Source organism: Schistocerca americana, chromosome 2, assembly GCF_021461395.2.
Source record: "Schistocerca americana isolate TAMUIC-IGC-003095 chromosome 2, iqSchAmer2.1, whole genome shotgun sequence".
NCBI lineage: Eukaryota > Metazoa > Arthropoda > Insecta > Orthoptera > Acrididae > Schistocerca > Schistocerca americana.
This window is the reverse complement of record NC_060120.1, coordinates 204,068,956-204,096,849: the sequence shown is the minus strand read 5'-3', so window position 1 is coordinate 204,096,849 and position 27,894 is coordinate 204,068,956. Positions and strand designations below refer to the sequence as shown.

The following is a 27,894-nucleotide window of genomic DNA, read 5'->3' as shown; positions in this document are numbered from 1 at the left end:
AGTTTTTGAATGGTTCTCGAGACCATTTGCTGTTTCTGTAGATGATATTCATCTCAATTTGCAAATGAATTAATAGATCTACAGTGTAATTCTCGTCTGAGAGACAACTTCCTTTTGGCACGACGTGTAAGAGACTTTTATCACGACTTTCCACAGCAAGAGTTTCCTCGCCTCAAAAAAATGGTTCAAATGGCTCTGAGCACTATGGGACTCAACTTCTCATGTCATCAGTCCCCTAGAACTTAGAACTAGTTAAACCTAACTAACCTAAGGACATCACACACATCCATGCCCGAGGCAGGATTCGAACCTGCGACCGTAGCGGTCTCGCGGTTCCAGACTGCAGCTCCTAGAACCGCACGGGCACTTCGGTCGGCTTCCTCGCCTCCATCGTGAAGCTGCGAAGATAATGTCAATGTTTGGTTCGACATACGTTTGTAAGAGATTTTTTCTGTTATAAAAATTAATAAGTCTCGGTTAAGAGCAAACATCAGTGATGAAAATTTACGTAACTGTTTGCGTTTGTCTGTATGTAGAAATTTTGTTCCAGACATTAAACGTGTTGTAAACTCCACCTGTGATAATGAAATAAAGCGTGTCGTAGGTAATAGGTACTCTTTCAAACCATGATTTCTTTCAAGCACTCCTACTAACCTTATTCCTTCATTCAATGAAGCAAGCTAGGAAACAAAACGCTTTACAGAGGAAGAAGCGGAGAGAAGGTATGGTGGGGAGGGGAGAGAAGCGGGTGGCCAGCTTGCCCCTGTGTGCACGCAGAACACCTGTTAGGCTGGGTTTACATTAGCAAGTCGCTTGCAGAAGTTATTGCTGCAAGTTATTGTGAGCCGCTTGCAGCTGTGTTTACACAACAGCGCAAGAATTAAGCAAGTTTCTTCCGCAAGTTTTTTAGCAAGAAACTTGTTGATACTGTTTACATATGCTTTCAGTACCACTACGAGTGTCAGCCGAAGTATAAAATGACAAATAGGCGGGTGAGATATGCTGCAGTTCTTGTAATTGTAATGAAAAACGTGAAAAACAAAAAGAGAAGTATTTGGGTTAGAGAGTGGGTAATGAGAAGATCGTAAAATGGTGCCTATAATAACCTTTTGCAAGAACTTAGTATCGAGAGCATGGATACTTTTTAAAACTTTTGCAGAATGTCCTCAAATTATATGGAGTATTTGTTGATGTTAATAGCGCCCGTCATATCAAAACGAGACACAAAGTTCCGTACTGCTATTTCAGCAAAGGACTGTTTGCTAGCCACTCTACGATTTGTAGCTACAGGTGAGCTACGAATAAAATAGGCATTTCATTTATTTATGTGAAACATACAATCCAAAAAAGCTTGTATTTTGAAATCTTTTCGTTGTAGGAGACTCATACAAGTCCCTAATGTACTTGTTTCATATTCCCGTCAGAACGATTTCTCTGATCGTACCCGATGTATGTAGAGGCATTTTTGACGTCTTGAAAAGAGAAAATTATTTGAAGGTATGTGAAAACACAACAATGAAATTAAATTTTTACTGAAATAAACTGCATTTTACGGAATGATATGCTTATAAAAATGTTTTTTTTAATGTTCATAAAATGGAAAGTGACAAGCCAATTAAATAGAACATGTAATAATTACACATCGTCTTTTTCTAGACTCCTAAAACCTCAAGCGAGTGGATGCAGGTGGCAAAGGGGTTGTGTCTTCAAGTTATGCTACTTTCTCAGTACTTCTTTCACAGATGTGTCGAATATCGACGAGATTTCATTTAATGCGCTCATCTTCTTCACTCTATCCTTAAAGTGCCGGTTATGCACGTTCCATATTTCGGGGTAGCTCTCCACGGCTTCAGTAAAATGTTCTGTATCCTGCTTCATCCATTTCCATTTCTGAAATTTGTTTGCATATAATACGTAAGATGGTTGCATAAAATTAAGTCACCACATTAAGTAAAATGTTAAATATGAGTGTTATGCAGACGACACACTTACAATAACTTGCGCTTCCTACTTGCAGGAAATAGAAACACACCCTAAAAGCTGCAAGTTACTTGCAGATACTTCTTGCGTCGTGTTCACACTGGAAGCGGAAAACGTGCACCAAGTCACTTCCGCAATAAATTGCTTAGGTCGCAAGTCGACTTGGGGATATGTTTAGACTCGCAAATCGCGCGGCCCAAGTAAATTGCTGCAATAACTTGCTAAAGTGCGCGTCATTTATGACGGCGGTCGAGTTTAGGTTCGTTCTGCGCATCTGACGTCACAAAACACAGTCAGCCAATGAACAGAGAATGACGTTGCCAGAGCGCGACTGCAGTGCAGAGCACGGACGAGTGTCTTCAGTTTTAGAAACGTTCAGTCATTAATAAAGTAATTGAACAAAGGCAATGTCTTGATAGCAGACTTTCTTTTATAGAAAGTTTGGGAAAACCATTCTTTATACCAATTGCTTCATATTCTATTAATTAATTAAACCAAACTAGCAATAAGCGTCCTAATTCAGGCGATAGCATGGAAAGGTATTTATATCATTCTCACTAACCGCATTTTCACAATAAAGAACAGCGGTAATTGTTTATTTCCTATTGTACTTCGACGAAACGTAATTCATAGTCATACCAACAGTGTTTGTCGGTATTTTGCGTGATATTTTGAAGTCCTCCGGGAGATGTATTGAATGACGAGCTGCGTTAGCGTAATGGTTAAAATGTATGGCTGGTAAGTGAAAGGTTCTGAGTTGAAACGTGGGTCGGTGCTTAATATTTTCTTCACTTAAAAACAATATCGAAGCGTCTTGCTTAATGCATTTTATTCGTTTGAATGTAATTTTTTGAAATTTCTAGTGGCAACTAAAATCGACCATACGGAAAGTATACGCTATGGACTTTTACCTCTGGAAATTCTTCAAAATTTCGTGCAATGGTTTACTACATCTAATGCTGCACAATAACTGCGTTGAACATCGAAACAAAATCAAGTCATTTACGGGGGAAGGTATCAGTCATGAAGATGTGTAAAAATAAAATATTTGGGCCAAATAGTTTTTGTGAAATCGAATGATAAAGTGTGTCAAAGCAGTCGAAACACCATGTGTCTGCACAGGCGGGCAGTGCAGTGATGACAAAATTGCCACATCGCGGAATGCGGGGAGCACGTCTCTGTAGCAGCGAAAGGGCTAATGCGGCCGTGGTGGCTTTACTTCATAAACTGCGCGCTCCCCCCTAAACGTAAGTTTGCGAACTATACTATAGTATGGCGCTGCTTATCTTGGCGCGTGCAACTGGCAACGCAGCAATCTCCCGCGTCTGGGCGGGCATGCGCGAACCGCCAAGATAAAAGAATTGAACTATAGTGTAAACCGAGCTTTAACTGCACGCGTGCAAGTGCACCGCACACGTGCAGGATTCCTGCCCGCCCCTGCTCTACACCCTTCGATACTGATTTGTTTTTCTACATCAGTGCCATTATTCTCTGAATGTATGGCCTCTCGATATTTTCTGACTGTGACAGATGGAACGGCCGGCGACAGTTCGATAAACTAGGTGCCGATTTCGACGTCATGTTTCAGTTTCAGCACAACGCAAGTGACGAGTTAGTTCAAGGCGTTGCTGGCTTGTTTTCTCTTCGGTGGTTTTCGGCCGCTGCAGTGAGAGTGAGTGCGCCCTGTGTGTGTGTCTGCAGGCTCGCTGACGGCGGGCTGCGCCACGGACGAGGTGCGGTCGCACGCGTCGCACTTCAGCACGGGCAAGGGCGGCAAGTCGCGGTCCGTGGCCGACGGCCAGTCGCAGCACAGCTTCTCCAATCACTCGGCCAGCCGCTACCCGCTCGCGCCCGCCGCCTACTCCTCGGGGCTAGTCAGCTCGCGGCCAGGTGAGTTCCCCCCCCCCCCCCCCCCCCCCCCACACACAGCCGCGCGCGACGCCACGTGTTTACAGCAAAGAAACTACGAGGGTCGTTCAACAAGTCTTTACAAAAAGATAGAAAAACAAATTACTTCGGCATTTTTTTTCTATATTTCAACATAATCCTCATCTACATCTACATGACTACTCTGCAATTCACATTTAAGTGCTTGGCAGAGGGTTCATCGAACCACAATCATACTATCTCTCTACCATTCCACTCCCGAACAGCGCGCGGGAAAAACGAACACCTAAACGTTTCTGTTCGAGCTCTGATTTCTCTCATTTTATTTTGACGTTTTCCCCTAACGCCTTCGCTCAAACGGTACAAAAACGACGCATATTATTCTCCAGTAATTGTCTGCCCCTTTCTCAAGTAATCGACGTAGATGACTGTGTGTGCATCCCAAAGAAACGTGGCAATCACCTTGCCGGCCGATTTCACCGTCCTCATCTTCTCCGGAACTCGTTCGCCTTCAAAAGCCCGCTATTTTGATTGTTCCTCTCTGACTGGAGTGTACTAGTGTATATACGCTTCGACCACAGTTACGTATCGACGCAGAAACCTGGCAGGATTTCGCCAAAAACACAGCCTCAGCATCGACCACACAGTTGCCTTTATTCACCATTGACACCCAAACCTCCACGTGTCAGACACTCAGAACGGTACCAGACGCTGTGTCCATAGAGTATCAACCAAAACACCGATTTCGTTCGTGCTCTGTGCTGTCATCCAGTGGAAGATGCGTAAACGGTAATTAAAAGTAACACCAGAACCGTTTATGCATCTTCTACTGGACGACAGCACACAGCACAAACTAAATCGGTGTTTTGGTTGATGCTCTATCGACACAGAACGTTTGCTGCCAATCTGAGTGTCTGACATCTGGACATTTTTTTCATATCCAGTTTTTCCCGCAAAATTGCAAAACTGAAAACACTGTACCTTCGAATATGCCATTCGTGGAATTTGTCAGTCATTCCGCGGTTGGTCACTTCCACTGAACCTCCCGAACGCTGTTTATCTTTTGTGCATGTGTGGCCCTGTCTAAACTCATTTACCCAACTGTAAATATTTCCAAACACATGAGCACATGTGCCGTGAACTTCATCCAACTCAGTTTTGATCTGTTAAGCATTTTAAATTGACGTATTTAATCATGCCTCGAAACTCAGTTTTTCTTTTTTTTCATGTCGCAAACTAAACACGAGCTTATTGTTTCAACCTAGTAACCATGTGATACACTTTACCTGCCGTCTAGCGACATATGACGCTTAATACCAGCTCGATACTAAGAGTGCCATCTCTTGGATTTTCTAAAGACTTATTGAACGACCATCGTACATCCATTCAACAAATGCAAATGAAGGGGAATTCAGGTATTCTGGACAATGAAATAGTAGATGGTCTTGCAAAACACAGCATCAAAACAGTGGACCAGATGTTTACACAGCTTCCATATCCCGACTTCTCCACGTTTCAGGTAAAGTAGCATGCGAGCAATGGCAATGGCAGAGCCAAAAATCTCAGCAAGAAAAGACAGTGGTACAGCCAGAAAACTCTCCCTAAGAGACATGCAATATCAATTATTTAAAAAAAGAAAGAAAGTGTGGACACACATGTTTTCCCTCGCATCTCTACAGGACTGGAATGACAGACTCTCGCTCCTGCAGTGAATACCCAGAATACGATGGACATCGTAACCATAATTATCATTTTGGGAAGTTCCAAATACGCTCCACACAAAAATAAACAGTGGGAAAGCCGTGCAAAAAGGCAGATTCCCTAGCTAAAAAATATTAAAACGCTAAGGAATATAGCAGCCTTGAAATTAACTGTAAGTTATTTGACGGAAGTGGATGTGAATCTCTGGCGTATTAAATACTGACATTCGTAATTTTTTGCGAGTAGCTGTATACTTAGAATGTAATTGCCGTCACTGACCTTAATAAGCAATTGTAATGGGTGTATTGATATTAATAAAAAGGGAGGAATTCCGTACACGCCCCATTTCCGCCATTCCTGGGACTGACCTAAAGCGTAATGACTGCTTATGACAAATTGCAGGAAAAATAGATGCTACACAAAGGTCCAGTACAAGAATCGTAAGGAAAGGTCAGTGGCTCACATGACATTCTGAAGATGTACGTTTTCGTGGCGACATTCTTAAGTAAATGCTTCACGGAGTTCTTTCCACGTCAAAGCTTTCGACGACTTCCTCCGTCATCGCGAGGTGTTTTCTGTAGGTCGAATTAAGACGTGGTGACGTCACAAAGTCACTGCACTTCCATTTGCCATCAGAAATTATATTGAAGTCTATGATGGGTGAATATCGGTAGCGATATTGATTTCGTTAGATGGCGGGCGACTCAGTTTGCCTGTTGCCTTTCAGCAGCACACGCCTGTTTCCATGCACCGCTACGGATATAATTTCGTAAACGAGTGGCAGTTAATTTACTTACCGATTAGTTTCACTCACATGTAGTTCATACAAACTTCCTTATTAAGCGCAAAGTTCCGGAATCACAGCGGATAATTACCCTACAGCGTGGGGAATTGTGTGCAATCGCGTCTTTCGGACAATTCCAATTAAACTTCATTGTATTGTTTTTAAGTTTAAACTAGCGAACCCGGCAGTGCTTCGCAATTGCTAAATATGTATGTGAATTGGATATACGTCCATATCTCCTCCTCTTCCCTCTTTCTATCCCTCTCGCCCTTCCCCCTCCCCCTGTCAATCTCCTCGTCCGCTCACCTTCCCTCCGCTCCCTGTACATCTCTTATTTCACACTCACTCTACCCATCTCCTCCTTTCTCATCTCTCTCCATATCCTCCTTCCCCTTCTTTACATCCATTTCCTGCCCCCTTCACTGTCGTCTCCTCTCCCCCCCCCCCCCCCCCGCTCCTATATCCGACCTTATTTATTGTTATTACAACTGGAACCTTGATAGGAATGGAAGTCTAAATGCGTCATTAGTACAAGTGGTATGAGGGAGACTTTTCCAGCTGCTAGATCTGTGAAAATTGTACATTTAATGGCAATATTTCTCATGGTTTTAATCTGCGAACAGGTAGGACTGTAAAGTTAGACATAAACACAGCTTTGGCGCTTTGACTGCGGGAAGGAAAACAAACCGCACATATTCACATCACAGCTTAGCCTGTTATTTCTCGTTCTCGCTTCCCGCGCCCGGGTTCGATTCCCGGCGGGGTCAGGGATTTTCTCTGCCTCGTGATGACTGGGTGTTATGTGATGTCCTTAGGTTAGTTAGGTTTAAGTAGTTCTAAGTTCTAGGGGACTGATGACCATAGATGTTAAGTCCCATAGTGCTCAGAGCCATTTGAACCTGTTATTTCTCACTTTCTAGGAACCCGTCTAATAGAAACCGTTTATTGTATGACATGTCTATATCTCCAGCGGTTTAGGCTGTGCGTTGTCAGTCAGTCAGTATTTTGTGAGTAAGATCTAACTAAGCAAGTCGAACGCGACTGCATTCGCTGTTCCAAGAGTCGAAATGGACCGCGTTTGAGAAATTCTTATTCCATTTGCCTCCAAACGCTGTCTACGTTCTTCGTCAGCCTGAATGACTCGACGATAATGTAGTTGGCTTTGCGCGTACGCTAACCGGTATTTGGACGCCTAGCTGCTGGCATTTTTTCCAAAGAAATAAACCAAAAACTGAAATCAATTGAGTGTTCGCAACACACCAAATTACCACAAACTGACATCAATTCGATCTTTGCAGCACACCAAAGATGTGTTCACCACCGATATATCGCTTTGGATTCTATTCTTTTTCGCAAAATATCAATATTCAATGATCAATTTCTATTTCTTATGAAAACATGCGACAGCAGAAATGTCAAACTGAACGTCACGTGTTTGTTATAAAAACATGTGACAGCAGAACTATCAAACCGACCGTTACAAAAATATCATCCAAATTTCTAACTTTTCCAATGGATTTTCGGAAAATTTTCTTTCATACAGACCTTGTCCTGATAGTTAAAAACCCAACAAAAAGATCATGCTAATCGGTAGAGCCGTTCTCAAGTGATGATCACTCATACATGCGGGAATTGATATATATATATGACTGAGTACAGTAAGAGCAGAGGAACTAATGGTTCAAATGGCTCTGAGCACTATGGGACTTAACTGCTGTGGTCATCAGTCCCCTAGAACTTAGAACTACTTAAACCTAACTAACCTAAGGACATCATACACATCAATGCCCGAGGCAGGATTCGAGCCTGCGACCGTAGCGGTGGTCATCAGTCCCCTAGAACTTAGAACTACTTAAACCTAACTAACCTAAGGACATCATACACATCAATGCCCGAGGCAGGATTCGAGCCTGCGACCGTAGCGGTCCCGCGGTTCCAGACTGTAGCGCCTAGAACCGCTCGGCCACTCCGGCCGGCAGCTGCTTGTTACGAATGTGTCAAAATCATAATTTTTCCTTTATTAGGTTAGAGTCTTCAGCCTCGCATAGACCCACGAAACAAAGCTGAGTAGTATCTCTGTGTAAACAAGCGCTCAACTCCTGCAGCCTTTTTCAGCGAGCGGCTTCGGGAAAATATTAAACATTTAAGTCTGTCAGCTAACCTGTGCCGTAGATTCTTTGGCTTTTCTCTTCATCACTAGCATTCCCGTCCGATCTGCCTGTGGGGTGGGGAGGGGAGGGTAGGTGAGGGGGGGGGGGAGATGAGCGGTGAGGGAGGGGGGAGGCTGCCTGCTAGCGGTACCTACAGTAACATAATAAATCGTGCCAAATTCATAAAAGTTCTTCTCACATGAAGAGAGAACCAAACTCATCACGTCTAAGTAGTCGTCACAGGTAGATCCATGATGCTCGACCTCGTCAGCCGAAAATCCTGCAGATGCCGATGCTCGCCTTATTTGCACACAAATTAAGAAAAAAATATTTACGTCACATTGCGTCTGCCATTAGTGGCACCTATAAATTACTAAACTATGTCCATAAATGACACACCATAAGATTATCCACACACAACTTGTACAACCTGTTTCGAATCCCTTTCCTGGCCTTTATCCCGTCATATGGGGATATTTACTAGTTTTCGAGAGATCCTAAATATGTTGTTACTTTGAAGCAGCAAATACTCGTATTCATAAGGCTCGAGTTATAATATAAAACTACCAAATATGGACTTCAACTGAAAATGACAAAATTCAATACGGCGTTTACCAAAGACGTCTGGTGACATAGAACGTAATCTTGCAGTTCATTGGCCACGTTCCTCTCCACGAAGCAATAATCTGACGAGCAGGTCATTGTGTTAGTCTGACTCCGGAAGCATTAATTTGTGTAACAATAACGTTTGGTGTCCAGAATGAGATTTTCCCTCCGCAGCGGAGTTTGCGCTGATATGAAACTTCCTGGCAGATTAAAACTGTGTGCCAGACCGAGACTCGAACTCGGGACCTTTGCCTTTCACGGGCAAGTGCTCTACCATCTGAGCTACCCAAGCACGACTCACGTCCCGTCCTCACAGCTTTACTTCCGCCAGTACCTCGTCTCCTACTTTCCAAACTTCACAGAAGCTCTCCTGCGAACCTTGCAGAACTTGCACTCCTGGAAGAAAGGATATTGCGGAGACATGGCTTAGCCACAGCCTGGCGGATGTTTCCAGACTGTTCGCAGGAGAGCTTCTGTGAAGTTTGGAAGGTAGGAGACGGGGTACTGATGGAAGTAAAGCTGTGAGGACGGGGCGTGAGTGGTACTAGGGTAGCTCAGATGGTAGAGCACCTGCCCGCGAAAGGTAAAGATCCCGAGTTCGTGTCTCAGTCCGGCACACACTTTTAATCTGCCAGGAAGTTTCAACGTTTGGTGTATTTTTTCGTACTGTGATGACTCCTTTGCGGTGTTGCCTAACTTATTACAACTTGTAAATTGTAAGTAAGTAAAGAAGTATAACAAGGTAGTTTTCTCATTTCTTCATTTATATACGATTGAACTTTTGCACACATACCAAACTTCATGTAGACATAGATTAGATATCTGTCACCAAAATCCAACACTGTAATGCGAAATTATTCCCCAGTGTTGATAAAAACAAAATATCTGTCTTGCAGAGCTACGACAATCGCGGCAGTCGCTGGCAGCCACGGCGATGACGTCAGATCGCGCCTCCGGTGCGCACATGCACGGCCACAGCCACGCGCATGCGCACCGCGGCCAGGCCAGCAGGCCGCGCACGCGCTCCCGCGACCGGTCCGGCGTCGTGACGGCATCGCGACCCGGCAGCCGCTACGGCTCGACGCACACGCTCAGCAACTACTGCGCCGATCCGTCGGACAACTGGACCGACCACGACATGGACATCTACATGGCGCGCAACCCCACCACGCGCGGCGGCCTAGTGCCGCTTTAGGGCTGACCCCCATTTCCTTATTGTGAACTGCAACTCCGATTGCTCGTGGCACGGAGATTGGTACGGTGTCTCTGATGCGCTAGCACCGACAGGACAGTGCAACTGTCAATACTTAGTAATTCGCTGGGCATGAGGAAGAGCTCACACCATCACAACTAAATAAGATACGTCCTTCCTTCTAAATGCTTCCTTCAGTCAGCGAAGGCACACAGTTCTGGGAAACTGATGTCGGAATCCCAATTCTAAAAACCAGTGACAATGACTGTTTCTGTATTGCTGATCATGAAAGTCTGAAAATTTAAAAAATATATGCTAAAAGGGCAACTGAAGGTAAATGATGAAGTAAGACAGTGTTGTGTTTAATCACTCTCACAGGAATGAAATTCTGAGAGTTAGCTAGTGCAAGTTTTCCCCAACAAGTGAATGAAAAGACAGTCACACTCAAACTGCTTCGCAGCACTAGCTAAAGTGGTATCAGCTTTATGATGTGCATTTGCACTGAAAATGTTGTGCCACTTTTACAGAGCACTAATAATTGTATTGTAACCACGTACTTTTCTGAAGAATTTTGGTTTCAAGGATGAATGGAAAAGTACTACTTTCGCAGTATTTTTTTGTCACAATCGCTTCAGTTTAGTGAGACACAGCAAGAGAAACTACTAATGAAATGTGTGTGTGTGTGTGTGTGTGTGTGTGTGTGTGTGAGTGAGAGAGTGAGTGAGAGAGAGAGATATTGTCATTTACATAATACGTGGTATTGTAAGAAACATCTGAATGCATCTGGTAGCGGAAAAGTCAGAAAACCATTTACAAGCGAAATACAGCTCTTTAAACAATGAAAAACAAGCTGTACTCTATATTTTATTAAAGTATAATCCCTAATATTTCTGACAAAGGTGACACTGTCTTCATGATTAATAGAGCATGATTAATAAATAATTAAACTATGAAGTGTGAGACACGTCAGCAACAAGTGAAAAGTGTGTAGCTTAATAAGTGAAGTCTGAGTTTTTACTGTTACCTCAGGAAATGAGTTTTGTCCTTTGTATTTATATTATTGTACAGTGTTTCAGTAAGTATATAGTTTTTACTTGAACTGGATAGAGACTTGCTTCATGTAGGGTATGTTAGACATACCCACAATTAAGAGGCATACAACTTGCTCAAGACTGTTTTCAATAATGATGGTGCATTTCAGTAGTGACTCAATAATAGGACAGTCTAGTTTAATGTCCCTCACTGAAAGACAGAGCACCATCTGACAATCTTCTGGAAAATGCAGTCTTGCATTTCCTCCAATGGAGGCATAATTTATAATTATATTAACTTTTCATGCCTGAAGTATGAATTACATGCATCAAACGGCATTCTTAATAACCTCTTTGGTATCTAAATTATCTTTGTTATTACACTAGGATTAAGGAAGAGATATTGTTTAGCACGGACCACAAAGTAGCACAAATTGTTTTCTTTACATTGAATTTAATTGTAAATCACTTGGTATAAATACAATAAAACAGCTAGATCTTTTTTACACTAGAATTTATTTATTCTTCACCATGATTCCTTCTTAGGTTTATAATATGTTACTGATAAGAGCATTATGTAACTGCTAATATATTGTAGACATTCTTTCATTTGTAATACAATTATACTGGAGAGTGACTTTGTAGCTAAGAAGGTAAGTATCATACTGCATATCCAAAGGTTTGTGGTCAAACTTGCAGTCAGGCCTAGGTTTTAATTTGACTTCCACTAATTCCAATGCTTTATGTACGTGAAATAGAACATGATACAGTAGCCTCAGATACCATGATTAATCTGGATGGCCGAGTCAGTTCTCTAGTCAAACACAATGTCACACCACCACCAAAATAACCTTGCTTCTCGAATACTGCTTTGTTCAAACTGACCTCTCCATTAACAACTGCCATACTTTCAACATGCACAGTGTACTCTGGACTAAAATTAATACCAACAGATTAATTTGGTTTTGCATTCACAAGAAATTTTATTTCACTGTCCAAACAGTCCGTCAATCTTGTGCTTTCAAGAGGACAGTGACACTTTCTACAAAAAACCAAACCACACATATTTAAATGTGAGTTTCAGTGTGTGATATGATGGTTCTTGTGAATCAATTTGCTGTGCCAACTCACAAACAGAGAAGTGGATGTCTATCACAGAGTAAATTACAACAGACAGAAGGAGGATACTTTTTAACAATTTAGAAAGAATACCAAAAAGAGCAGGACTAAAACAAGCACAAATATTTAAATAGTCTTGACTCATCAGAGCAGCTTAAAAATTAATTCCCCATTGGGAAAAAATAACCAGGGAAAAGTATAGGGAAGCGGTAAAAATGCCTGAGGGGGAAAAGCCTCATGGAAAAAAGAATTGTGTCAACATGTAAGATTCATAATAAGAGTGGACAGTAACTAGGAGCTGTAAAAACTAATATTATGATTAATGAGTTTCAAACAAAACCATTTTTTCCTGGGGCATATCTGAAGTTAATTCTACTTCTGTTGGAAACACGCTAGCCATGACAACATGCTACATACTCTGTGACAAAAATCAACCCAGCCCCAAATTTTGTTTGATGGTCATATATCATACTTTTGTTAGTAACACCAGTTTTGTAGTGAGTCAAACGCTTTCCTGAAGTCAGTGTATCCATCTCATTTCTTCGATCCATGGCTCTCAGGATGTCATATGAGACTAGGGCAAGTTGAGTTTCGCATGACTGATGTTTCCTGAATTAACACTGGGTGGCATGGAGGAGGTAATCTGTTCAAGGTACATCAATATGTTTGAGCTCAGAATATGGTCTAGGGTTCTACAAGAGATGAATGTCAGTGGGATTCAGTGGCAGTTTTTTGATTCACTTCTGCTGCCCCCTTGTAGATGGTGGTCTGTGCTTCCTTCCAGTCTCTGGGTACAATTTCGTGTTCAAGGGATCTATGGTACATTATGGTTAAATGGGAGCCAACTCTATACAGAAACTGTCAGGAAGCCCATATGACTCCAGAGCATTGTTTAATTGTAGGAATTTTAGCTGGCTCTCAACGACACTAAAACTACATGGTCCAGTCACATTAATGTCACCACCTATCTTTGATATCAATGGGTAATAACCATTCACAGACAGCAGATGGTGGCATTAGGAGTGGACAGTATACACTCCTGGAAATTGAAATAAGAACACCGTGAATTCATTGTCCCAGGAAGGGGAAACTTAATTGACACATTCCTGGGGTCAGATACATCACATGATCACACTGACACAACCACAGGCACATAGACACAGGCAACAGAGCATGCACAATGTCGGCACTAGTACAGTGTATATCCACCTTTCGCAGCAATGCAGGCTGCTATTCTCCCATGGAGACGATCGTAGAGATGCTGGATGTAGTCCTGTGGAACGGCTTGCCATGCCATTTCCACCTGGCACCTCAGTTGGACCAGCGTTCGTGCTGGACGTGCAGACCGCGTGAGACGACGCTTCATCCAGTCCCAAACATGCTCAATGGGGGACAGATCCGGAGATCTTGCTGGCCAGGGTAGTTGACTTACACCTTCTATAGCACGTTGGGTGGCACGGGATACATGCGGACATGCATTGTCCTGTTGGAACAGCAAGTTCCCTTGCCGGTCTAGGAATGGTAGAACGATGGGTTCGATGACGGTTTGGATGTACCGTGCACTATTCAATGTCCCCTCGACGATCACCAGTGGTGTACGGCCAGTGTAGGAGATCGCTCCCCACACCATGATGCCGGGTGTTGGCCCTGTGTGCCTCGGTCGTATGCAGTCCTGATTGTGGCGCTCACCTGCACGGCGCCAAACACGCATACGACCATCATTGGCACCAAGGCAGAGGCGACTCTCATCGCTGAAGACGACACGTCTCCATTCGCCCCTCCATTCACGCCTGTCGCGACACCACTGGAGGCGGGCTGCACGATGTTGGGGCGTGAGCGGAAGACGGCCTAACGGTGTGCGGGACCGTAGCCCAGCTTCATGGAGACGGTTGCGAATGGTCCTCGCCGATACCCCAGGAGCAACAGTGTCCCTAATTTGCTGGGAAGTGGCGGTGCGGTCCCCTACGGCACTGCGTAGGATCCTACGGTCTTGGCGTGCATCCGTGCGTCGCTGCGGTCTGATCCCAGGTCGACGGGCACGTGCACCTTCCGCCGACCACTGGCGACAACATCGATGTACTGTGGAAACCTCACGCCCCACGTGTTGAGCAATTCGGCGGTACGTCCACCCGGCCTCCCACATGCCCACTATACGCCCTCGCTCAAAGTCCGTCAACTGCACATACGGTTCACGTCCACGCTGTCGCGGCATGCTACCAGTGTTAAAGACTGCGATGGAGCTCCGTATGCCACGGCAAACTGGCTGACACTGACAGCGGCGGTGCACAAATGCTGCGCAGCTAGCGCCATTCGACGGCCAACACCGCGGTTCCTGGTGTGTCCGCTATGCCGTGCGTGTGATCATTGCTTGTACAGCCCTCTCGCAGTGTCCGGAGCAAGTATGGTGGGTCTGACACACCGGTGTCAATGTGTTCTTTTTTCCATTTCCAGGAGTGTATATAGTGTGTCAGCAAGATGTGGAGAACAGTACAATGGTTGTCACAATGTGGAAACAGAGCAATTTATCTGACATCCAAAAGGGCATTTTCATTGGTTATAATGTCAATGAAAGACCTGAGTCGAAACAAGGCCCCGGGAGTGGACAACATTCCATTGGAACTACTGACGGCCTTGGGAGAGCCAGTCCTGACAAAACTCTACCATCTGTTGAGCAAGATGTATGAGACAGGCAAAATTCCCTCAGACTTCAAGAAGAATATAATAATTCCAAACCCAAAGAAAGCAGGTGTTGACAGATGTGAAAATTACCGAACTATCATTTTAATAAGTCACAGCTGCAATATACTAACGCAAATTCTTTACAGACGAATGGAAAAACTGGTAGAAACCTCGGGGAAGATCAGTTTGGTTCCGTAGAAATGTTGGAACACGCGAGACAAAACTGACCCTGCGACTTATCTTAGAAAATAGATTAAGGAAAGGTAAACCTACGTTTGTAGCATTTGTAGACTTAGAGAAAGCTTTTGACAATGTTGACTGGAATACTCTCTTTCAAATTCTGAAGGTGGCAGAGGTCAAATACAGGGAGCGAAAGGCTATTTACAATTTGTACAAGAACCAGATGGCAGTTATAAGAGTCGTAGGGCATGAAAGCGAATCAGTGGTTGGGAAGGGAGTGAGATCGAGTTGTAGCCTATCCCCAATGTTATTCAATCTGTATATTTAGCAAGCAGTAAAGGAAACAAAAGAAAAATTCGGAGTAGGTATTAAAATCCATGGAGAAGAAATAAAAACTTTGAGGTTCGCCGATGACATTGTAATTCTGTCAGAGACAGCAAAGGACTTGGAAGAGCAGTTGAACGGAATGGACAGTGTCTTGAAAGGAGGATATAAGATGAACATTAACAAAAGCAAAACGAGGATAATGGAATGTAGTCGAAATAAGTTGGGTGATGCTGAGGGAATTAGATTAGGAAATGAGACACTTAAAGTAGTAAAGGAGTTTTGCTATTTGGGGAGCAAAATAACTGATGATGGTCGAAGTAGAGAGGATATAAAATGTAGACTGGCAATGGCAAGGAAAGCGTTTCTGAAGAAGAGAAATTTGTTAACATCGAGTATAGATCCAAGTGTCAGGAAGTCGTTTCTGAAAGTATTTGTATGGAGTGTAGCCCTGTATGGAAGTGAAACATGGACGATAAATAGTTTGGACAAGAAGAGAATAGAAGCTTTCGAAATGTGGTGCTACAGAAGAATGCTGAAGATTAGATGGGTAGATCACATAACTAATGAGGAGGTATTGAACAGAATTGGGGAGAAGAGGAGTTTGTGGCACAACTTGACAATAAGAAGGGACCGGTTGGTAGGACATGTTCTGAGGCATCAAGGGATCACAAATTTAGCATTGGAGGGCAGTGTGGAGGGTAAAAATCACAGAGGGAGACCAAGAGATGACTACACTAAGCAGATTCAGAAGGATGTAGGTTGCAGTACGTACTGGGAGATGAAGAAGCTTGCACAGGACAGAGTAGCATGGAGAGCTGCATCAAACCAGTCTCAGGACTGAAGACAACAACAACAACAATGTCAATGGTAGAATCTTTCCTAAAATCTACATTTGTAAACTATTTGTATGCTGCTATTGTTAAAATACACTGTACATGGCAAAATGCTGCTATCCAAACCCAACCCTGAGGCAACCATGATGTACAATGGGTCACAGATGACAGGGATGCACAATGGTTGTTGAGATGTGTATGGGTGAACAGACATGCAACTGTTGAGCAACTGACCACCCACATGAACCAAGGGGCTACCAACAGTGCCTCCTCAACGACCGTTCAGCAAACATTGCAGCATATGGGCCTCTGCAGCAGGCGCCTGGTTCGTGCACCCATGCTGACTGCAGTTCATCGGCGACAAAGGCTAGAATTTGTGCACCAATACTGCAACTAGACATCCACTGAGTAGCACAAGTGGCCTTATCATATGAAACATGTTTTAGGCTCCATCAGACGGATTGTCACTTGCAAGTATGGTGTAAAACGTCTGAAAGCAAATACCCTGCAACAACTGTCAGGAGGGTCCAGGCCAGAGGGCATTCTGTGGGTGACCTTATCGTTGTGGAAGTCACAGTGGATCAAAACAAGTATGCATCAGTGCTTGAGGACCATGTCCACCCTTACATGCAGTCTGTCTTTCCTCAACATGGTGGCCTCTAATATACTAATATACATTAATGACTTACCATTCCACATTGATGAAGATGCAAAGTTAGTTCTTTTTGCTGATGATACAAGTACAGTAATAACATCCAAAAACCAAGAACTAACTGATGTAATTGTAAACGATGTTTTTTACAAAATTATAAAGTGGTTCTCAGCAAACGGATTCTCTTTAAATTTTGATAAAACACAGTATACACAGCTCTGTACAGTAAATGGCACAACTCCAGTAATAAATATAGACTTTGAACAGAAGTCTGTAGCTAAGGTAGAATTTTCAAAATTTTTAGATGTGTCCATTGATGAGAGGTTAAACTGGAAGCAACACATTGATGGTCTGCTGAAACATCTGAGTTCAGCTACGTATGCTATTAGGGTTATTGCAAATTTTGGTGATAAGAATCTCAGTAAATTAGCTTACTATGCCTACTTTCATTCACTGCTTTTGTATGGCATCATATTCTGGGGTAATTCATCGTTGAGTAGAAAAGTATTCATTGCTCAAAAACGTGTAATCAGAATAATTGCTGGAGCCCACCCACGGTCATCCTGCAGACATCTATTTAAGGATCTAGGGATCCTCACAGTAACCTCACAGTATATATATATTCACTTATGAAATTTGTTGTTAATAATCCAACCCAGTTCAAAAGTAATAGCAGTGTGCATAGCTCTAACACCAGGAGAAAGGATGATCTTCACTATGCAGGGTTAAATCTGACTTTGGCACAGAAAGGGGTAAATTATGCTGTCACAAAAGTCTTTGGTCACCTACCAAACAGCATCAAAAGCCTGACAGATAGCCAACTAACATTTAAAAATAAAGTAAAAGAATTTCTAGATGACAACTCCTTCTACTCATTGGCTGACTTTTTAGATATAAATTAAGGGAAAAAAAACAACAACTTAAACATTAGTGTCATGCAATATTTTGTGTAATGTAATATCTTGAACAGACACCTTATTAACCTGACACGTTCCACATCATTACGAAGTGTCGTATTCATGATCTATGGAACAAGTATTAATCTAATCTAATCTAACAGCAGGATACAAGCTCATAGTGCACATACGTGGTTCAAAGAGTGCCAGGATGAGTTTACCATACTCCCTTGATCGGGCTCTTCGTGCCGTGGATCCTCAACCAAGAAAACTAGTGCAGCTAGCCACAGCACTCAAGTTGGCATGCTCCATATCCCTGCCAGTACCTTCCAGAACATCACTGACTCCCTATATGTCTTGTACCAGTCTGCACCACAAAAGATGGTTATTCAGGCTTCTGACAGGTGCCACATTTGTGTGTGGCTGTACATTGTAATAACTAAAACACTCATCTTTGTAGTGGTGCCAGAAGTAAACTGAAAGGCAGAATGAACATTTTAAAATGAAGTTCAGCACTTTTACTTCTGCTATGCTACCTTCAGTTTCAGTTCCTGTGTCATCTATGAGTGTTTGGACAGTAAAATGAGTGCCACAGACAGTCTTTACTTAGGACCAAAATTTCTTTGGCTATGGCAGCTTCACACATTTTCCTCTTGACAGCCAAACGTATTTAGTTCAGTACCTCTCTATCTATAGTCGTATTTTTTGTTTTACCCCTATTATGCCAGTAGTTATTGTTTCTTTAGTGTCTCCTTCACAGTGACTGTATACCATGGAGGTTCCCTCGCATAGTGAACTGGTTTACTAGATATGTATTGTAATGGTACATGTTGTTATAAAGCTTAGCAACACACCTCACTTTTCTCTTACTAGACCGATGAAAGATGTGCATGTGAAAAACGTGACTTTAATTAGTAGTAGTAGAGTACAGAGCATCTACTGTGCCTGGGTTTGCTGGAATTTATGCGCAGATATGAGAAAGAGAATTGCGGGCACAGTGCAGAAGGTGACGATGGACGTGTAATTTGGACTGGCCAGTGAGGGTTATTTGCACTTTGCAGTCATGCTTTGAGGGTGCTGTGGACTCCAAAGAAGAAGGGGACCTGGTGACAATGGTCAAGCACTACAGGAAAATTAATGTTGTTATATAGACTCTGTGCCATGCTATCTGAAGTTAAGTATGAGCTTGGTGAAGCATTGAAGCATGATGTATAAACATATTATTTAAAAAGCTTTATTAATTACCAGTTGTTGTGAGTTGATAAATTATTTGAATATGGAAGAGTTATGGAAACAATGTTTTTGATTTTGTAGTAAGTTATTCAAATGTAGAAGCTCTCTCATAGTTCTTGCCCCACTGCAATTGGAAACAAAGTCCATGGTTAAGTACATGACATTGTGTAGCAGGACCACAACATCAAGAAAAAACAAGATGGTGATGGCAACAGGCAAGAAGGTAACTGTTACTACATGGGAACGAGTAAAGACTGGGTATCTCACAATATATCAACCACTTGAAGTCAACCCATAAGAAAAACCACTTCATGTGGTGCCCTAAGTGAAGGACACGGATGAGAGGAAATAAAATAAGAGAGTTTCTACATTTAAATAACTCTCTACAAAATCACAAAACGCTGTTTCTGTAATAATATTCAAATAAGTTATCAACTCACAACAACTGATAACTAAAAAAGGTTTTTCAGACAATATGCACATACATGATGCTTCAACCCATAAGAAAAACCACTTCATGTGGTGCCCTAAGTGAAGGACACGGATGAGAGGAAATAAAATAAGAGAGTTTCTACATTTAAATAACTTACTTATAATAAATAAATGCTTAACCAAAACCAAACACTTAACTCCAGACAGCATGGCATGGAGTCTATATAACAGCATTCATTTTATTTTGTGCTTGGCCACTGTCATTTGGCACCTTTCTTCTTTCGAGTCCACAACACTCCCAAAGCACAATGGTCAAGTGAAAGTGCCCTCATTGGCCAGACCTAATTACACATCCACTGTCGCTTTCTCTGCAGTACCTGCATTTTTCTTTCTCCTATCTTCAAATAAATTACAACAAACCCAGGCATAGTAGATGCTCTTTACTCTAATGCTAACAAAAGTCACATTTTTCACATCTACATCTTTCATCAATATAATAAAAGGAAAGTGAGATGTGTTACTATGCTTTCTAGCATCATGCATCCAGTGCCTAGTCAACTATTCACCTATACTTGATCCACAGTTCCCCTACATGCTCCCAACAAGAGGTAACTGTTTTGAGTTCCTCTTTGAAGACCTACAAGTAATTTTTTCACTGGGAAGAAAAAGTAGCAGCACTTAAGAACAGATTTCCATTTTAAAGACAGTAGGACAAATCTCTTGGAGTCTTGTATCAGGAGAGGCAACTATGGTACATATTTGTGGCACTATCATAGACTTTATGAATAAAACTGAAGAATATTTTAAGATTTATTTTCACTTAATGGAGTTTGGAAGGTGAACAAGACAACAACGAGGCATTAATGGAACTTCACCTCTTGTGTCTCATTTTTGTGTACCTCAATCTACCTCTTTACAAATATTTGTAGGTGTGCATATGCATGTATCATGATGTGGAGGTACTCTTAGCCACACGAAACAAATTACATGTATCTTACAGCTGGATGGTTTACTATTCAGTGGTTATGCCTCCAATGCTCCCAGGGTACCCAACATTAGTTTAATGATATGCTTAGGACGTCCTTGCAGCAAGGAATTGTCATTTTTTAGTATAGTTGATTAAAGTGGGCTTTCCTGTCAACATATAGCTCCTTGTTAGTTTCTGATAACTATGAGGGCTGTTCAATAAAGAATGATCATAATTTTTATGGCCATAATTTCTCGCACTAAAATTTAATCTTACGATATTCTGTTAGCTTAATGTGCAATAAACACACTGCAGTAGTTTCACTGTTGTGAGTTCTGGTTCCCGCCTGTGGGAGGCAGGCAAGGTCAGACATGTTCAGTATTGCCTACTGCTGCAATGGACGTAACACACGAGGAACAATATGCAGCTTTGAAATTCTGCTTTCGTCTCAACAAATCTTCAGCTGAGGCCTATACAATGTTACAGGAGGTCTATGGAGTCTGCTCTTCCCTACAGCACAGCTCGAAGGTGGTTTAAAGTGTTTAAAGAGGAGAGACAATCAATTTCAAAGGAAGGTGGACCCGGTGCTCCAGTTACTGCTCTTATAGAAGAAAACATCAACACTGCTGCTGTCATTGTGAGAGAGAATCAATCAATTACTTTAAGATCACTTCCTGAAATACCTAACATTTCACTGGGTGCCACTCACACATTGGTGACACAAAAATTACACATGACACATGTTTGTGCACGATGGGGTCCAAGACTGTTGAGTCCCAAACAAAAGGACATTCACGTGCAGTTATGCATGCACTTAAAGTTGATGTTAGAAGAAGATTCGGAGTTTCTTTCACATGTAATCACTGCTGATGAAACTTGACTACATCACTTTGATCCTGAGAGCAAACAGCAAAGCTCAATGTAGAAATCTCCATCACCAACCCCCAAAAAAGCAAAAGTGGTTGTTTCTTCTGGGAAAGTTACGGTCATCTCATTCTTTGATATTCATGGAATGGTTTATCAGCATGTTGTACCTACACACACATCAATAACTGGAGCGTACTACAGGGATATCCTGAAAACATTGCAAGTCCATATCAGGCGCAAAAGACCACATTTCTGTGAAGCAGGCTGGATGCTGCACCACGATAATGCGTGGCTGCGTATTGCCAATGTTGTTGCTGAATATCTTGCAAAAATCAACATGATGTACATCCCTCACCCTCCCTATGGTCGGGATTTAGCCCCCATGTGACTTTTTTCTATTCCCTAATATGAAGAAACGCCTTTGTGGGAGGCATTATCAAGCAACAGAAGCAGTGGTGAATGCTGCGGAGGTGATTTTGAAGGACCTCTCAAAAAATTGTTTGCAGCATGTATTTGAAGAGTGGCAGAAATGCTGGTACAAGTGCATTGCATTCATGGGAGACTACTCTGAGAAGGACTATCACAATTATGAGCATGAGTAAAGGTGTGTTGTAAAAAAAATTATGGTCATTCTTTATTGAAAGCCCTCATACCTTTTAAAAGGGCTGGCACTGAAACATATTCCATTCGAGTAAAAAAGATAACAAAAATCACTTTTCAGTTTTTTGCTTACCTCTACAGCAACATATAACTTATACACTTTTCCTGGCATCATGAAAATACTTTTGGAATTAACACCCCAAAAAATTTCTTTGTGTTATACAGGTATACATTCACATTGATGTATCAGGAGATAACTTCAACTGTGACATAGATTTCCTTATATTCTTTTGTTTACAGTATGGTAGTTTAGTGTGCACATTTTATTCAGTTGTGCACAACTGGAGCAGTGAGATTTTTTCTTTCTTATCATTTTCATATTTCTGCCCTCCCACAACACTACGATGTACTTAAGTGGAGTCACTACCTATCTATGGGAAATAAAAGTAATGACACAAGATTAGGTAGGTAGGGAAAGGAGGCATGTATAAAAATTGTAAGAACTCATAAACGTAACTAGTGACATAATGCCTTTTAATAGGATACATTACACGTGTAGTTTCTTCTTTCTCATTTCCAATATATAAGAACAAAATATATAAAGAATGTAAGCATACTGCACAACTTTATTGCCAGATATGGATAACACAAGCCTGCCTTCTTTCTTATTAGTAATTTCAAGTTGAAGCTTAGTGAGACAGAAATAGGAAATTTTAAACAGTAACCGCAAAGTAGAACAAAACAAAATCAAGTTTTACTTAATTTCATTTAACATCATTTCAGCTACATAAAGCAATAAAAGCATGATATGGAAAGATATGGAAACATACACATGGATAACATTAAAATTAATGTTATATTACATTAAAATTAATGTTAGTCCACATAGACAGAAAGATGGTACCTTTAATGAAGAAATAGTAGGAAACTACCAGATTTGGTTACTTACCCTGGGATGAGGATGCACTTATCCCACCGATAACGCATTTCCTGTGTGAATTCGAACCACAGATAAGCAGCTGCACGTATTCCACCAAGTGTGTGCACAACATGTGACATTACAATTGCAAGTCTCCAGACCAAGCTGTCAACAGGTGCTGATTTGATATTCAGTAACTGCTCCTGATAACAAACAATGAAAAATAATAAGCTGTTTTGCATTATAGACATTCAATGTGGTATTTTATGCTTACTGCTACAGCACACAAATATATACCAAAATTCAAGGAAAAGATACACTGAAGTGCCAGAGAAACTGGTACAGGGATGGCCATTCAAATACAGAGATATGGAAACAGGCAGAATATGGGGCTGTGGTCGGCAATGCCTACATAAGACAACAAGTGTCTGGCACAGTTGTTAGATCAGTTACTGTGGCTACAGTGGCAAGTTATCAAGACTTAAGTGAGTTTGAACTTGGCGTTATAGTTGGCGCACGAGCAATGGGACACAGCATCTCCAAGGTAGCGATGAAGTGGGGATTTTCCCATATGACCATTTCACGAGCGCACCATGAATATTAGGAAATTGTACAACATCAAATGTCCAACATTGCTGTGGCTGGAAAAAGACCCTGCAAGAATGGGGCCAACGACAACTGAAGAGAATTGCTCAGCATGACAGAAGTGCAACCCTTCCGCAAATTGCTGCAGATTTCAATGCTGGACCCTCAGGAGTCAGTGTGGGAACCACTCAAAGAAACATCATCGATATGGGCTTTTGGAGCCATAGGCCCACTCTTGTATGCTTGATGACTGCGCTACCCAAAGCTTTACCCCTCGCCTGGGCCCGCCAACACTGATATTGGTCGGTTGATGGCTGGAAACTTGTTCCCTGGTCGGAAGAGTCTCATTTCAAATTGTATCAAACAGACAGATGTGTATGGCTATGAAGACAACCTCATGCATCCATGGACCCTGCATGTCAGCAGGGGACTGTTCAAGCTGGTGGAGGCTCTGTAATGGTGTGGAGCATGTGCAGCTGGAGTGATATGGGACCCTTGATATGTCTAGATACGATTCTGACAGGTGACACGTACGTAAGCATCCTTTATGATCACCTGCATCCATTCATGTCCATTGTGCATTCTGACAGACTTGAGCAATTCCAGCAGGACAATGCGATACCCTACATGTCCATAGTTGCTACAGAGTGGCTCCCGGAACACTCTTCTGAGTTTAAACACTTCCGCTGGCCACCAGACTCGCCAGACAGGAACATTATTGAGCATATCAGCGATGTCTTGGAACACGCTGTTCAGAAGAAATCTCCACCCCCCTCATACTCATATGGGTTTATGGACAGCTCTGCAGGATTCATGGTGTTAATTCCCTCCAACACTACTGCAAACATTAGTGAAGTCCATGCCACATCGTATTGCGGCACTTCTGCATGCTCGCTGGTGCCCTACGCAATATTAGGCAGGTGTACCAGTTTCTTTGGCTCTTCAGTGTATACATTCACATTTGTCTGTTTCAAATTTATTCTTGTATAAGAGTGAAATGGTTTTATTTCATTTACACATAAACTCACGTCCCAAGGGCATCTTTGTCAGATAAACACCTATTATGAAAGACCTAAAATAATGAAATAATTGTATGAGCACATGAGAAACAATACTATCTTCACTGAAAAAGTCTCTCTGTTGAGGAAAGATGAACATGCCAAATACTTATTGGTATTCCAGATGGGGGCGTTGTACATGGCATCCATCAGAAACTTTTTATAGAAGATCTCCTCTATGGGGTAAGGGATTATGATAAATATTAGGTGCATTGCGTTAAAGGGCTGAGTGTGTTAATCAGTTTGTAGCTGCCTGTTACTGTAATGTTCAGATGTTTCCTTGTTATGAAGTGGGAGAAGCAGTTTGAATTAACGAAGTGTACTATCTCTGTTACTCTTCAGAATAATGATGGGTGGTATAATGGCATGAGCATAGGAGACAAGATGACAGCAACATGGTTTGCTGGTGATTTGATGGTGTGAAAGAACAAGTATGGAAGGCATTTGACATTTGCGAATAAACTGTATAAGAATATGGCATAATGCAAAGAAGTGGGACCTTGTGCTAACAAGAAGGAAACAGAAGAGATTTATAATAAACATGACAGCATGCCAGGTAAACTGCAACATCTAAGAACAGCGTTCCAACAACACAGCTATTCTGATAAACATGCATGTAACACATTCCAATCAAAGCAAGCTAAATGTAGGAATGTAACAGAAGAAGTGGACTCCTTCTTGCCATCATTTGGCAGCATGTCTTCAAGAACAGAAAGGATTCTAAAAAAAAAAAAAACATAATATAAAGTGTGTTTTTCATCTAGCATCAAAACTGAGGAATTTATTATGTTCAGCCAAAAATGATCTTGGTCTAAGAAAATGTGGTGTATGAAAGATCCCATGCCAGTGTGAGAAATCTTAAATTGGGCAGAAATGTTGTACGGTGCATAGTGATGTAGGTTGGGCAAATGCCCAGTGGGCAGGACATTTATAAATGGGCATCTGGTTGGGAATTTGCCCAAAGCAGTTTTAAATGCCCAAAATCTGGGCATTTATATAAAAAAAAGTACTTTTTAATGTTTTTACTGTTAGAATACGTAATTTACCCTTTACAAAAAAGGATGGGATGATGCTCCCGATATTAAAAGTTAGTAAATGCTTAGACTTAAACATATGTATGTCATATACTGCCTTTATTACAAGGAACGAAACGAAAGAAGAAAGATTTTTTTTTTTTTTAACTAGCATTCTAACTTGCTGTACCAAGGAAAGGCATATGTTGCTGACAGCTGCTTATCACTTACAATTTCCTTTTTCTTTACTCACACACACACACAAAATTTGCCCTTAGGTCATCACTTTGTAATGTAACACACTTTATAATCTATATCAAATCTCTGAATATCATTCAAGAATGATTACTGATAGCAAAATTATTACTGAATGTATTAATCAGCTGGCATATGTTTCTTGATGACAAATGTATTCTTAAATGTTGAAACTGTTTTCAGAGAAAAAACAATTGCTTTGTCACATGTAGCAACATTTGAGACAGACTACAGTTTTATATTTTGCTGCTTTATTATCTACTTCCATATGACTGTACTGCTGTGATGATAAAATGAGAACATTAACATAAAGTAGATTTAATAACATAGAATCGATGCCCAGGATGCTGAACTCATTCGATTCTCATACTAGCCAACTCCTAGAGAATTGACAATTCTTGGGATTGTGGAATCAGAATCAGAACATGACATATACCTAATCAAAACTATTATGTATAAACCATTTTTACTCTAATTTTTGTCAGTAGTATAGTATAATTAAAAATATTACCTACAAGCTAGCTACTTAATATAAGCTATATTTATTTCAAAAATTATTTTTTAATTTGAGTGTTTTCTTTTTTTTTATTAGATACTACCCCAAGAACTGACCTCACTAAAGATATAAAAAGTTATGTTTACAGTCCAGTCTATTTAGATCAATAAGTCTCAAGCAGCTTTTTCAGCTTGGATACCCAACCACTAAAAACACAATATCAGCTTAATTTTTTTAATTTTTTATAAGTGCTATTTATCAATTAATCTTTAAAGTGCATAAATGAATTTTGGGCATTTTTCCAAGCATTTATTTGCCCCAGTTTATAAATACAAACAAACACACACACACACACACACACACACACACACACACACACACACGCACACGCACACGCACACACACTTGAATCAATCTGATAAATCATCAATACACTGAGGTGACAAAAAATGGGATACCTCCTAATATCATGTTGGACCTCCTTTCACCTGGGGAAATGCACCAACTTGATGTGGCATGGACTCAACAAGTCACTAGAAGTTCCCTGCAGAAATGTTGAGCTATGCTGCCTCTACAACCATTCATAATTGCGGAAGTGTTGCCAGATTTTGTGCCTGAATTGACCTCTTGATTATGTCCAATAAATGTTTGATGTGAGTCATGTAGGGTGATCTGGTTGGCCAAATCATTTGCTCGAATTGTCCAGCATGTTCATCAAATTAGTTGCCAACAATTGTGGATCAGGGACAAGGTGCAATGTCACCCATAAAAATTCCATTGTTGTTTGGGATAAAATCTATGAATGGCTACAAACAGTCTCCAACTAACCAAACATAACCATTTTCAGTTAATGACCCAGTCCATTCCATGTAAAAACAGTCCATGCCATTATGCAGCCACCAACAACTTGCACAGTGCCTTGTTGACAATTTTGGTCCATGGCTTGTTGGTGTCTGTGCCACACTTGAGCCCTACCATCAGTTCTTACCAGCTGAAATTGGGACTTGTCTGACCAGGCCATACGTTTCCAGTACGTATAAAATGCATATTTGAATCGTCAGCTGCTTTTATTTTAAACCCAAATATCGACTGGTTTCAGTCTTGGATCATCTTCACGATAAGGGTTAAAATGGTTTAAGACCCCATATTACTTTTGTCATTACTTAAAATGTGTAGTTAATGCCATGAACGTCAATATACAACACACAATTTTTAGAAGCAACCATATGAGTACTGCTCTGTGTATATTTAGTATTTCTATGTTTGCTTCTAAACAGTTCTGTGTCGGATATTGACATTCATGGCATGCACTACACATTTGAAGTAATGACTAATGTAATAGGGTGGCTGCAACCATTTTAATCCTTATCCATGAAGACCATATAAGACTGAAACCAGCTGGTATTTGGGTTTAAAATAAAAGCAGCTGATAGCTCAAATATGTGTTTTATA

At 41.4% G+C, this 27,894-nt stretch overlaps 2 protein-coding genes across 2 annotated transcripts in view; one reads left to right on the top strand and one right to left on the bottom strand.

Moving 5' to 3' along the window:
- The window catches only part of LOC124594920 (vasorin), a 292,597-nt gene extending 280,782 nt beyond the window's left edge, over positions 1 to 11,815 (top strand). Inside the window, exons 9-10 of the mRNA XM_047133412.1 lie at positions 3,682 to 3,870; positions 10,005 to 11,815. Coding sequence (XP_046989368.1) covers positions 3,682 to 3,870; positions 10,005 to 10,303 — 488 coding nt within the window. The 3' untranslated portion in view covers positions 10,304 to 11,815. The remainder of the gene's footprint in view (positions 1 to 3,681; positions 3,871 to 10,004) is intronic.
- The window catches only part of LOC124594919 (rab3 GTPase-activating protein catalytic subunit), a 465,991-nt gene that overhangs the window by 372,153 nt on the left and 65,944 nt on the right, over positions 1 to 27,894 (bottom strand). Inside the window, exon 8 of the mRNA XM_047133411.1 lies at positions 23,066 to 23,238. Within this exon, the coding sequence (XP_046989367.1) occupies positions 23,066 to 23,238 (173 nt within the window). The remainder of the gene's footprint in view (positions 1 to 23,065; positions 23,239 to 27,894) is intronic.